This window comes from Labeo rohita, chromosome 6 (assembly GCF_022985175.1).
Source record: "Labeo rohita strain BAU-BD-2019 chromosome 6, IGBB_LRoh.1.0, whole genome shotgun sequence".
NCBI classification, from domain to species: Eukaryota; Metazoa; Chordata; class Actinopteri; order Cypriniformes; family Cyprinidae; genus Labeo; species Labeo rohita.
The window spans coordinates 24,222,374-24,236,978 of NC_066874.1; the positions used below are offsets into that span (position 1 = coordinate 24,222,374).

The 14,605-nt window shown below is 34.7% G+C and overlaps 1 protein-coding gene across 1 annotated transcript in view; it reads left to right on the forward strand.

The window, feature by feature from the left end:
* The window catches only part of atp10a (ATPase phospholipid transporting 10A), a 65,905-nt gene that overhangs the window by 40,907 nt on the left and 10,393 nt on the right, over positions 1 to 14,605 (forward strand). The window contains exons 15-19 of the mRNA XM_051113566.1: positions 4,212 to 4,288; positions 9,445 to 9,570; positions 11,325 to 11,525; positions 12,108 to 12,188; positions 12,584 to 12,688. Coding sequence (XP_050969523.1) covers positions 4,212 to 4,288; positions 9,445 to 9,570; positions 11,325 to 11,525; positions 12,108 to 12,188; positions 12,584 to 12,688 — 590 coding nt within the window. The remainder of the gene's footprint in view (positions 1 to 4,211; positions 4,289 to 9,444; positions 9,571 to 11,324; positions 11,526 to 12,107; positions 12,189 to 12,583; positions 12,689 to 14,605) is intronic.

Genomic DNA, 14,605 nt, shown 5'->3' on the forward strand with positions numbered 1-14,605 from the left:
AAAATCCAAGGGTCGGCATTTATCTGAAATAAAAAGCTTTTGTAACATTATACACTATAACATTCAAAAGCTTGGAATCAGTATTTATTTATTTATTTATTTATTTTAGGGAAAGGAATTATAGAAATTAATTAATAAATATTCTTCTGAACTTTCTATTCATCAAAGAAACCTGAACAAATTCCACTCAGCTGTTATAATAATCATTTTCTTTGAGCAGCAAATCAGAATATTAGAATGATTTCTGAAGGATCATGTGACTGCTTCTAGAAATATTTTTTTAATGTTATATTAGGGCACATCATCAGTGATATTACCTGGGATCTCAGTGTCGTTTTGGGTCTTTTGAATATCATACACCCTCACCCAGGCGACCCGACCAGGGTTGATTAGACCCCGGCCTGTGCTCTGTGACTGGAGTAATGATGCTAAAAATTCATCTATAACCACAGGAATAAATTACATCTTAAAATATATTAAAATAGAAAACCCAAATTTTTACTGTTTTTGCTGTACTTTGGATCAACTAAATGCAGGCTTGGTGAGTAGAGGAGACTTCTTTAAAAAATCGTACTGTTCAAAAAATTTGACTGGTAGTGTAGCAAGGAAGGAAATTTACTTCACTATTTATACGTGTATCTGCGGAATTTTTAAAAATCACTTTAAGGCTTTTGATGACCCTTTTTAAGACTTGCACAAAAACTGCAGAAAACTAATACTATATGAGCAGGGTTGGGCAATGTCTATGGCAGCATATTAAAATGGCATGATTTACAGTTCAGATACAGGTTTAAAACAAATTTAAGAAAAGGCATGAGTCAAACGCACAAATTATTATAGTAATTTAAAGAAGTAGTCCACTTCCAGAACAGCAATTTACAGATAATGTACTCACCCCCTTGTCATCCAAGATGTTATGTCTTTTTTTTTCTTCAGTCGTAAAGAAGTTGTGTTTTTTGAGAAAAACATTTCAGGATTTTTCACCCTTCTTCCTTTGACAACCGCATCGGGGTCATTTGAAGCTGCATTTAAACTGCATTTTGGAAGTTCAAACTCGGGACACCATATCAGTCCATTATATGGAGAAAAATCCTGAAATGTTTTCCTCAAAAAACGAGATTTCTTTACAACTGAAGAAAGAAAGACATGATCTAGGGTGACAACGGGGTGAGTACATTATCTGTAAATTGTTGTTGTGGATGTGGACTTCTCCTTTAAAGCATAAATGTATATTTTACTGTCTTAATTGTTTAGACCTTTAGGTTGATTTTCGCATTGATCTGAACAAAAACAGCAGACAGGCAACCTGAAAATGCAAATTCATTCTCTGCCACTAGATGGGTCTTTTGAAACGACCAAAATATAGTCCATAGTTCCATAAACGATACTTTATCAGGCATTCAAGGTTCGGGCTAGTGATTTTGCGAGCCCTGAATGGTTTTTAAACCATTCACAAAACTCATCTGAATGATTCCCTTTTGAATCTAGCTCAGTGGCAAGATTATCAATACATAATAATGTATACAAAGTTGAATGGACCACTTTTATGAACTTTTGCATTTTTTTTTTTTTTTTTTTTTTAAGCTTGAAAGCTTCAGTCTCCATTCACTGTAACTACAAAATATGTCCTCAAATAGGTTTGTGAAGACACAAGGGTGAGTAAATGATGACTGAATTTTCATTTTTGCTTGAACTGTCCCTTTAAGCAATAACTGGTTCTTTATAAAAAGCACAAAATGGGTAGCATAGATGTTTATTTTTTTGTTGTTTCTCTTACTTTTTGCTTGGCAAGTCGAATTTGGAGATTAATGGTTCCCAGTGTTGCCAAGTAAACATTTCAGTGGTGACTGGACAGCACGTGTCTGTCCTTTCCCCAGCGCAGAATGCCACATTTACAAGCCTACGCAGCACTCTGGCTAATTATCCAGATGGCTTTAGGGAGAGAGAGAGAGATGCAAGGTGCATCAAGACTGAGCCACCTGCCTGCAGAAAGAACGGGTTACCTCAGGTCATTTCCCCCTCGCTTTAATAAAGATTTTGTAATTCATTTATGCCTCATGGAAAGACGGGAACAGGTTTTTTTTAACATTAACACTGTCATTTTGGATGAGAATGAGAGAGGGAGTGCTCAAACGACCCTCGGCGGTGCTGTAAATAAACTTCTTTGCCTCGAAATTGACACACTTCATTACAGGATGAATTGGAGCCTTGTCTTCTCTGCATGACTCTAATGAACGGACATTTATGGTGTACAGACACGTTCGCAGCAGATGTTACCGGTTCTCACGCTACGCTTATTTGCTTTGTTGGTGTACTTCAAATAAAGGTGGTCTTGTTGAATTTGGCTGCCATGTTTGTTTGTTTCAGTTTGGACAAAGGCGACTGACGGTCTCAGCGGGCTATTACTTTTCTATATACTTCAAAGCCTGCTAGCTTTATAGCTTGAAAGTCAGCTTTTGATGATTGCTTGGGGTCAAGTCAGTGCTGTGCCGAATGCCTCAGGCAACAGAGGATGATTTAAAAACCACCTCAAGGCATATTCAAAGGTCCAAGATAAACATCCTTGAACACACATTATGTGTTATCTGAAGTACTCTCACCATCCAGAAGTTTCAGACAAACTTATCATGTAATTGTGTTGTCATTTTCAACATTTATTCTCATGTTCATAATAAAGGGGCGGTCAGACTAGATTTTCATTTAAAAAAAAAAAAATTATTTTATCTCATCCAGGAGCCCTTTTTTAGCAGTATCAACCAAATTTCTGTAGTCCTTTAGTGTGTTTTATAATAAAGGGGCAGTCAGACTAGACTGTAATTATTTAATTATTTTATTTTATTTTTCCAGGAGCTCTTTTTTAGTGATATTTAGTGCTTTTTTTTTTTTTTTAATTCTAGTTTAGTTTAGTAGGTCCTTCAGTCTGTTTTATAATAAAGGGACAGTCAGACTAGATTTCAATTTAAAAAATGCTATTTTTATTTTATTTTATTTTATAACTGCTCCAAGAGGTATTTTATTTTATTTTATTTTATTTTATTTTATTTTATTTTATTTTATTTTATTTTAAACTCCTCCAGAGCTGTTTTTAGTGATATTTAGTGATTATTTAAAAAAAAAAAATGCTATTTTTATTTTGTTTTATTTTATTTATTTATTTTTATAATTTATCTTATTTTATTTTATTATAAAAATGTAATTTATTTTTGAAATATTTTAATTCATATTATAATATTTTATTTATTTTATAACTTCTCCGGGAGCTTTTTTTTTAGTGATATCCACCAAATTTCTGTAGTCCTTCAGTCTGTTTTATAATAAAGGGGTGGTCATACTAAATTTTTAATCATTTTAAAAAATGCTAAATTGTTTTACTATTCTATTCTATTCTATTCTATTTTCAAGTATTACAAAATTTTCTAAAAATGTTAAAAATACAGTGTAACTTATTGCTTCTAACTGTCTGGACTGAGGGTTTTCATGCAGCAGACAATCAAAAATGATTTATGTATGTTTAGAGTCATAATGTTTCCTAATGTTCATGATGTCACACTGAACAATCAAACACAAACAACCCCTTCTCCCGCTCTATTTGTCTGCTCTAACCCTGCTAAATGCTGTATAACCATTAAAAAACAAGCTTTAAAAAGCCTTCAGTTTTACTTTCAGACAGGGCTTAAATCCAACATTTTTGTCTTTGTACCTTTTTTTTTTGTTGAAGTTTCAGTTTAATAGTTTTACGGTATTCTTCTATTATATAAAACAATGAAACAAAGCCAAAATATTCGGTCTACAACTTAATTTGAAATGTTTAGATCCTATCCTAGTTAAACATTCCTATACAAATTTGCATCTCAGACTTGAGAAAGTGAAGTGATGAATGGAATGCCAAATTTAGCATGACTGACCCCTGTTTGGGTTCCTTTGTGATTTGACTTTGTAGTAAGCATTTTTCAGACTATATGAGTGTGTAAAAGGTGACATTGATGTAAAGTCATGTCACCCTGCTAATGCACTGTGTCGTTCCAGTTAATTTCAGAAACCGCAGCTTGTTTCTGGGCTCTTTTGCGTTTAATTTATGTTGTTTATTTTTGCCAGCAGAGCACTTTGCTGCTGATGCAATGTTTGCATTAATGCAGGCTGACATTGTGCAAAGTGAAACAGAATTGATAACTCACTCACCTTTTTGTCCCTCTTTCTCTTATTCATCCTAGGTGATGGTGCTAATGATGTTAGTATGATCCAAGTGGCTGATGTAGGCGTGGGGATCTCTGGACAGGAGGGCATGCAGGTAAGGAGAAACTGAAAAGATCAAGGAATGTAATGCTGACAAGGGTATTTGAAAGAGGATGGTGGAGATGATCGTATTGTGGATGAATCTAGAGCCACACATTGTGACCACATTTCACACTCTGCCTTAAGTGTCGAGTACGAGAGGAATGTGCATTGCAATGCAGGACTGCAGAGTTAATGCGCCAAGGTTCTGGATATACATAATTCATATTTTATGAAGATGTTTTGGCCAGGATACGGAGACAGCCTGTACTCAGACAGTTAATAAATGGTACCTTACTTCTCAGCTTGTGGTTCACGACCCAATTATGAGTTGCAGTCTCTTCTGATAAGGTCAGCAAAAGGGAAAACAACCCTAAATGCAAATAATTAAATGCTGTTAACCATATTATTGAGTATATTTACATATTTTAGTTTTTTAACAGCATAAATTACACAGTTTGAGCACAAATATAAATTTAGAAGCCATTGTTTTATAGCAACTATGTGTGGTATAGTATGTACATACCAGTCAAAAGTTTTTGAATAGTAAGATTTTTAATGCTTTTAAAAAAAGTATTTTCTGCCCACCAAGCCTGTGTTTATTTGATCAAAAATACAGCAAAAGCAGTAATGTTCTGAAATATTTTTACTATTTAAAATAACTGCTTTCTATTTTAATGTATTTTAAAATGTAATTTATTCCTGTGATCAAAGCTACATTTTCAGCTTCATTGCTCCAGTTTTCAGTGTCACATGATCCTTCAGAAATCAAGGGGGGGAGAAATGATAGAAATTAATACTTTTATTTAGCAAGGATGCTTTAAATTGATCAAAATTGATGATAAAGATCATTTATGATGTTACAAAAGATTTCTGTTTCAGATAAATACTGTTCTACTGAACTTTCTGTTCATCAAAAAAACCTGAAAAAAAATTTACTCAGCTGTTTTCAACAAAATAATAATAATAAATGTTTTTTGAGCAGCAAATTAGAATATTTGAAAAACTTCTGAAGGATCATGTGACTGGAGTAATGATGCTAAAAATTTAGCTTTGAAATCGCAGGAATAAATTATATTTTAAAATATATTCAAATATAAAAGTTATTTTAAATAGTAAAAATATTTAAAAATTGTACAGTTTTTGCTGTACTTTGGATTAATAAATGCAGGCTTGGTGAGCAGATGAGATTTCTTTAAAAAACATTAAAAATCTTAGTGTTCAAAAACTTTTGACTGGTAGTGCATACTATAAAAAAAAAACATGCATGCATGCATGCATACAGTACTAAATAACATCTGTCACAAAAATGTGATTTCATGTGCTTGACAAATTTAAACAATTCTGTAGTCTTTATATACATTTTTGGATAACTGATATGATGATAAATTCATTGATGTTTAGGGTTAATATGATTTTTTTTCTTTTTGCATCTTTTTTTTTTTTTTCTCACCAAACCCTTATTTATTTAATCAAAAATACAGTAAAAACTGCAATATTACGAAATAATCTTTCAATTTAAAATAACTGTGTACTATTCTAAAATATTTTAGAGTTTTATTTATTCTTGTTCAAGAAACATTTCTTATCAATGTTGAAGACAGTTAACTAATAAGTACTTTTTATGATCTTTTTTGATCAATTGAATGTTCAAAAGAACAGAAGAATGTTAATTTCGTAACATTATAAATATTGTTACCATCACTTTTGAGTTTATTATATCTTTTTTTAATAAAAGTAATGGTAACACTTAAGTATAGGGAACAATTCTCACTATTAACAAGTTACTTATTAGCATGCCTATTATTAACATATTACCTGAACCTAACAGCTGCCTTACTAACTATTAATAAGCAGCAAATAAGGAGTTTATTGAATCGAAAGCCGTAGTTATTGGTTTGTTAATGGCAAGAACTGGACCTTAAAACAAATGCGTGACCAAAGTAGTCATTTCCTTTTTTAAAAAAAAAAAAAAAAAAACTTACTGAAAAAATTTTTGAACAGTAGTGTACATGTGTTCAGTATAAATTGCATTCAGTTACAACTTGGATATGAATTTTAAAACCACTGTTTAAAAAAAAAATGCTAAACAAGGACCACTAGAATCTGATGTGAAGTATGCAATTATTTCATCAATTTTAATGCTTTATTTTAGGATGTTTTGTTAGTTTTTTCAGTATAGAATTTTGTGTACTGTACTAACTTGATTTAAAATCTGCATCTTAAAGCAGAACCAGTTGAAAAACTGACTCTTCCCCTCATGTATTGAGAATTTTTTTTTTTTTTTTTTTTTTTTTTTTTTTTTTTTTTAAAAGAATAGTTAACCTAAATGCACTGTATGCAGTGGCAGCAGTTTAGCTTTGTTTGTGCGATACGCTTCAGCGGTTCATTTATAAAGCACCCTCCACTTGTTCGTCTCTGGGAACAGCCTCATCTCATTCTGGTTTCTCAGAAAATCTTCACTTTCCCCATGAATCGCTTACCCAGCCCCCTCAGCACTGTTCTCAGTGGCGGACCTACATAATATACATCCGGTTAAGGTGAGAAGAGAGACAGGAAGCACCATGAGCTCATCTGTTTGACGCTCTGTCTCATGCGTCATGCAGATTAATTAATTCAGCGCAAGATCTGGACATAATGAGGCACCACTCTCCGCTGTGTGCCAAAGTGCTCTTCTTATCCGAGATCTCGTTGAGGTCAGCGTTCAGTATTAACAACCCTAATGAGAATCTGTTTATGACTCTGTACCGTAGACCATAATGTACCAAGCGTAGTAGGGTAATAACTGATCTCACCTGCTTTTTTTTATGCTTTCTTGAATGACAACGAGGGTGGAGAACATAGCTGATGCCACTGTCAGGCCAATTGTAACTGATTAAAATCCCAAACGCCATTAGAGCCGACAAGGCGGTATCTGTCATGCTGATAGATGACATGTTAACTGCCTGACGCATGCAGCTGTCGAAAACGTATGATAAAGAATAGATGGGTGATGGACGGGGGAATCGTTTTCACCAGATTTCACAGCCAAGAAGGCTTTTCATAATTCTTTTATGCAAAAATCTCCTCACAAGTGTTTTGTCACCAGGCTGATGTTAATCTTTTGTCTTGTGAATGTATATGGATGCCATGCCACCATGTTTGTATGTGTGTCTCACTTGATAGATCTTGGACTCCAAGGCAGATGTTGTCAAAATCCATTTTATATAAATGTGGTTGAACACTTTAACCAACAACATGTAACAGTTTATGAAAGGAGTGCATATTTCAATTTATTTTTAAAAGCTCTTTTACCTTTATGAGTATTTAACATACAGTGCTGCTTGAAAGTTTGTGAACCCTTTAGAATTTTCTATATTTCCACCTAAATATGACCAAAAAGTTAATCAGATTTTCACACAAGATTTGAAAATTGACAAAGAGAACCCCATTAAACAAATGAGATGAAAATATATACTTTGTCATTTATTTATTATGAAAAATTATCCAGAGATTTAAATATTTGTGAGTTGCAAAAGTATGTGAATCTCTAGGATTAGCAGTTCATTTGAAGGTGAAATTAGAGTCTGTCTGTTCAGAAGTGTTTTCAGTCAGTAGGATGACAATTAGGTGTCAGTTTATGCCCTATTTTATTTAAAGAACAGGGATCTATTAAAGTCTGATCATGTTTGTGAACGTGAATCATGGCACAAACAAAGGAGATCTTTAAGGAAATCAGAAAAAGAGTTTGGACTTTACAAATCCACTCTCAGACAGATTGTGTACAAATGGAGGAAATTCTAGACCACAAAGATCACTCCAAAGCAAGATGTAGATCAGGAGAACAATGAACAACCATGGTGTGCATGGCAGGGTTGCAAGGAGAAAGCCACAACTCTCCAAAAACACTGCTGCCTGACTGCAGTTTGATAAAGATCCTGTGGACAAGTCAGAAGGCTATTGGAGAAATGTTTTTTTGGATGGATGAGACCAAAATATAATTTTTGGTTTAAATAAAAATTATGTTTGGAGAAAGAAAAACACTGTGAAACATGGTGGTGGTAGTATCATGGTTTGGGCCTGTTTTGCTGCATCTGGGCCAGGACGACTTGCCATCATTGATGGAACAATAAATTCTGAATTAAATCAAAATCAAATTCTAAAGGAGAGTGTCAGGACATCTGTCCATGAACTAAAATCTAAAGAAAAAGTGGGTCATGCAGCAAGACAACAACCCCAAGCGCACAAGTCAAAAAATGGTTCAACAAGAACAAAGAACAAACAAGAAAAAAGTCAAAGTCCAGACCTTAAACCAATTTAAAAAGTTGTGGAAGGACCTGAAGCATGCAGTTCTTAGGAGGAAACCCACCAACATCACAGGGTTCAAGTGTTTCTGTACTAAAGAATTAGCTAAAATTCCGTCGTGCAGGACTGATGAGCAGTTACAAAAAACGTTACCAGCAGTTATTGCTTCAAAAAGGGATCACAACAGATACTTTTGCACCTCACAAATATTTAACACTGGATCATTTTTCTCAATAACTAAATGATGAAGTATATATTTTTGTCTTGTTTGTTTGATTGGATTCTCTTTGTCAACTTTAAGAACTTGTGTGAAAATCTGATGATTTTTGCGTTACATTTATGCAGAAATATACAAAATTCAAAAGTCTCTTACTGAAATATGTAGTAGAAACCCCATGAAAGATTAATGTTATTTTACAAAATCTGCATTGTTTCATACTTGTTTTGGACTATGGGGGTTGCCATTATTTCGATGACGTCAAATGGTTGCACTCGGTGAGCTGCTGGTGCTACCTGTTACTATTTTTACTGCAGCACAACTCTGTATTTTATTTTCCGAGTTGTGTTGCGGTAAAAATAGCAACGGGTAGTGCCAATAGCTCACTGAGTGCAACCATTTTACATAATCAAAATAACGGCACCATCCATAGTCCAAAGTATGTATAAAAAAACGTAAATATTTAATGGGTTTTCTACTAATTATTTCAGTAAGAGACATCATTTATGTTATATAAACCCATACAAGTTAATACCCAAGGTTCCCTTTTAAAGCTTTGCCTATTCATGCACTAGTGTAGTCTATTGCTTTGTGTAAATAATTTAAACTGCACAGAAATTGTTGTTAAACTTGTATTAACATTTACTGTTCTGTTCACATTGTTTTCATAGGCGGTAATGGCCAGTGACTTTGCCCTGCCACGGTTTCGATACCTGCAGAAGCTGCTCTTGGTTCACGGCCATTGGTGTTACTCTCGTCTCGCCAACATGATCCTCTACTTCTTCTACAAAAATGCTGTGAGATGCTAAAGTTTACTAATTTCCTGATTATAGTTAGCATTATTATATAGGTAAAAGTTTAACTACTGTTAACTTTGGACTTTGAAGAACAATATGGCAGGAATTATACATATGTAGCTAGTCATTATTGCAGAAGTAAACTCTTAGATGCTGATAACTGTTGTATCATACTGAATGAGGTTTATTTAGTGATGATGACAGGCTTGCTGTATATTATCCTGCTTTTTACATGGCTAATAAATGCATAAATAGGCATGAAATATTGATTTTACAATATTATTAAATATTTGGCAATATTTGATTATGTGCTACAAGTGCCTTTTGACATCATGATAATCATGATATTTAAAAAACGAAATATCGTTATCGTGTTATTTGTCGGGGTGTCACAATATACTGATATTGGCTATATTTAAAAATTGAATCGTACACATACGATAATACAACATGTACTAATCCATCGCTAGCACCATTATGAAGCATTAAAGGTTCACTAAAGTGCTTTGAAACAAGCTGCGTTATTCTATGTGTTGACGTAATTTCAACTGTAAAAAGAAGACAGGGCGGGGCATATCAACAGCCCCGCCCCTTTTTTAAAATAGCCAATAGAGTTCCTTTATATCACGGCTGGATAAGGCCGCATTTGACAGCATATAACAGCCACTATTTCATCCATATCACATCATTGATATAAAAAAATAGCATTCTGTGTAGAATTTAAATGTGTCCGATACGTTTTGTGGTCTGCGGCAAGTTGCGCATATGATCCGCTCGATGCAGGCTGTGTGCATACTGTAGCGGTTTGTGTGACAAAGCAAAACCAGACTTCATTCGCCACAACAGAATGCATATTTACACTGTCTGAATCGTTACCTATTCCCTATATAGTGTACTATGTCCCATTCACCGTACAGAAAATACAAATTCTGTGAACAATTGTCCGATTTCAGCCACAGCTTCAGTGTCTATTTATAGTGTAGGGGGCGGGAAGCTTTGGATTCTAGAGAGCATTTGATTGGACAAAGTTTGAGAAGCTGAAGTGCAGGGTGATGTCATTAAAATCCTTGATCCATATTGGTGGAAGTTAGAAACTGTATGTTTTAAATGCTTATATCTCCTAAATGCAAATTTTGTCATTGTTTTGGAGCTTACAGATAACCTTAAGGCTAACATATTCATCTTAAAGCTAAGAAAATTCAATTTTGATTTCGTGGGGACTTTAAACTCTCATATGTGACTTGTTTCATTAATACTTAATTTCATTAATACTTTTAATTATTAAATATGAATTTGTACATGTACATGGTTTAATGAATTGAGCTTATTTTGTTATGTACTTTTTATTTTTATTTATGTTTTTATTCGCACTACAAAGTTTTAATGCTTTAAATTTCTTTCTTGTAAACATACAAATACCCTGCACTTCAGTCATTACAAAAAACATTCTGCTCAGTCCTGCAGTTAAATAGCGTGTAATAATGCATCCAGTCTAACAGGTTGATGTTTCATGATGTGAATAGTTTATAGCTAGAAGCTCTTAAATGTTGTTGTCTGTTCTTCATATACTCTTTGATTAATGAAGATCTATTCTTGGGGAGGTCCTAGAAACGTCTCGGACGTAATGAAGATATATGACTTATAATGAGGCAACAGCTGCGGACCTCATTGTGTGTATATATATATATATATTTTTTTTTTGTCTATCTCTCACCTTTTTTTCCCCCTCTATTGTGCTGTCTTTCTCACCCTAGATGTTTGTTGCCCTCATCTTCTGGTATCAGTTCTACTGTGGGTTCTCTGGGTCAGCCATGGTTGATCAGTGGTACCTGATTTTCTTCAACCTGATGTTCTCCGCATTCCCTCAGCTCATCACCGGCACCCTGGACAAAGACGTGTCAGCAGAAACCCTGCAGGAATTGCCGCAGCTCTACATGAATGGACAAAACTCAGAGGTAAATGCTGATTGGACAGAACATAATTACACCATCCGTGAACTGTGTAAATTGAATTATAATTTCAACCAAAAAGCAACCTATTGAAAGTGTAATGTAAATGGTAAATAAAAACCCATGAACAGCAATTTGCCACATGTATTCACACGAGTTGCCCGAGCTTTGCAGCGTCAGCGGTTTCTCTATAAGCAGATGAAGTATATTACCCGTGCAGCGGTTGCCACAGTTATTGCTTTGATTGTTTTTTGCTGACCCGTTTCAAAATGGGTCTTTTATTCTGTGCTGAGTTTCATGAGGGGGAAAACAGCACGAGCAAGAGCAAACATTTTATAAAAACCACTAATCATCTTGAGAGTGCTGAAATTTTGCAACCTGGGATAATTAAACTGCAGCGGTTGCCTCTGCTTTGCTAACCATATGCCTCTGCAGAGGTCTTTCTTTATTTTGATTTATTCACAAACCATTTATTTGCGTTCTATGACTCCATTAGTTTAACATCTAATGATGTTGTAATAAAACATGGTCGTCTAGAATTGTGAAATGGCTTGTGCCTGGATCTGATTGTTTGAATTTCTTTTACAGGAATATAAACCCTACATGTTCTGGATGAACATGATTGATGCCTTCTACCAAAGCCTCATCTGTTTCTTCATCCCTTACTTTGTAAGTTTGATTTGAATACTTTGTGCATTTGCTGAAATTTCCATGCAAAATCCATGGCTGCTCACATATGTCTTCCTTAAGATGGAGGCCAGCTGATATTAATGGAACTTTGTAGTACAGTATTTACAGTTCAAGTGCACTGCAAACATGTTTTTACTTGTTTTCCAGTAAAAAAAAAATACTGAAAAAAATCTTACTTGTGCAAGATATTAAGACTAATTTGCATGGATTGTGTCTTCACAAGTAGTATGTTTTGTCTGTTGCAGTGGCATATTTTTTCATTTGTACATATAAGAATGTACTTTTATAGGTTTTATGTAGTGTGCTTGTAAAGTGAAAATACTTAAGTATGGTCTGTAAGTAAGCAATGGTGTGTGAATGTGATGTGTTTGCAGGCTTACGTTGACTCTGATGTGGATTTGTTTACGTGGGGCACTCCCATCACCACCTTGGCACTCTTCACCATTTTACTGCACTTGGGGATCGAAACCAAAACCTGGGTGAGTTTTGTTTTATAATATGCAAAATGTAATAGGATGGTCTGATGTAGTAGCTCAGTCAAACTCATTCCTAAAACTCACTCTTCATGGTTCTTCTGTATTGCTTTTGCAGTGTAAAGGTGGTTGTACACTTGTTAAGACTGGTGAAGGTCTCTGGTTAAACCTGCTTATTAGGGTCTCAAGCCTGTAGCACTGAAACCCTATTGAAATTGTTAGAATGGCCAAGGATCAGCAATCTCTGTGTAAAACTGATTGTGCAGACCAAACCGTAAGCTGTAGAGACTTGAAACTTGGAGGTATGGTAGTACTCACACCACCAACAATGTCACCAAGATTCACGCCAATCGGCCTGACGGGGGCACTACACGAACAAAAGTATAAAATCGCAGATTTGATTATGAGCCTGGTGAAATTTTTAAGTATTTTGGATGTTTTGAAAAACCTACTTTTGCGAACTAGTCCTAGGTTTTTCGCATGATCGGAACCAAACCAGTGTAGAAAGATTCTCTGGAGAGTCAATATCAATAGTTATCAAAAAAAAGATGAACTTTCGACTCATCGTCACAAAGAGACGCCAATATGTTTAAAAGGGGCAGGGCCACTTTTAGTAAAATGCCTATAACTCCTGAACGGAATGAGATACCGTCGCCAAACTCAGAACACTTATGTAAGAGCTCAATCTGAGGTCACAGGACAAAAATCGTGGTGCTGTAAAAGGGAAAAAACATAAAAATGGCTATACCTACGCAACCATTTGTCCTATCAACATAAAAATCGCTGTGCACGGTCTTGGTTCAAAGTGCCACAAGTGTCTATAAAGACACTTGCATATCTTAACAAACATGGTCGCCACTAGCTGATGAATTTTGAGCTCCTGTTGGACAAGGTTAATGGAGGCTGATCTGAACAAAACTTAGTGAGCCCGTTTGACTCACAACTCCAAAGGTCTGTGAGAAATTTTGAAAGAAATCGGCACCTGGGGGGTGATATCACATTTTTCAAGGGCATGAACATATATGCGATATTCATATATGTCCGATATATATGAACATATATCCGATATCATATGAAAGAACTCCTCATTCCGGACAACTTTGCTTCTAGAACCACTGCCGTCAAACAAATCATTTGTTAAATGATTGAGACAATGTAAATAAACAATGTTTGCGTCCTAGGTTTTTCGCTCAATCTGGGAAAAAAACACTGCAGTACAATTCTCTGGACTCTCTAGGTCAATAGTATTTAAAAAAAAAAAAAATGCCTTTGGGAAGCTATAATGGGGTCGTTTAGAAAAGGGGCCTGTCCAAATTTACATGAAATTCTAAAAAGCCTAAAGGAAAACTTGGTGAGCACGTCACATGCGATTCTCAAGTATCCAAAGTTTTAAGGGGATCAGACCACAGCTGGCGCTATTACAGTCATAAGCATTTAAAAACATATTTCTATGGTAAATTACCTGGATTTGCCAAAAATGTTTTTTTTTTTAAATCATTGATTTAGGAAGTTACAGGCTTGCTAAATAATGTCTTTTTTCATATGTGCTTAAATGCATTTTGGTAACCGCTGCTTGCAGCTACATTTCTGTTACTGATCCTAAACACCATTAGCAAAAATGCTAAGAGAAGTGAAATCTGATTTGAATCTGATTGTCTATTTCAATTAACAGACTGAGCAGTGTGTTTACAGTTTTTCTCGATTGCTAAAACACTATAAGTAGTCTTTTGAACTAAAATTTCAAAACCATAATGCCATTTTTCAAAAAGCACACCCATTTTCCTAAACTATAAACACTACTCCCCTGCTTTAACACATGAGTCAGATTTGGTGAACTGTTACTGCAAAACTCTACACACAAATCCCTACATTTCTCAGTGCTTACATCATGTGGTCATTTAGAAAGCACTAGCATTCAATATT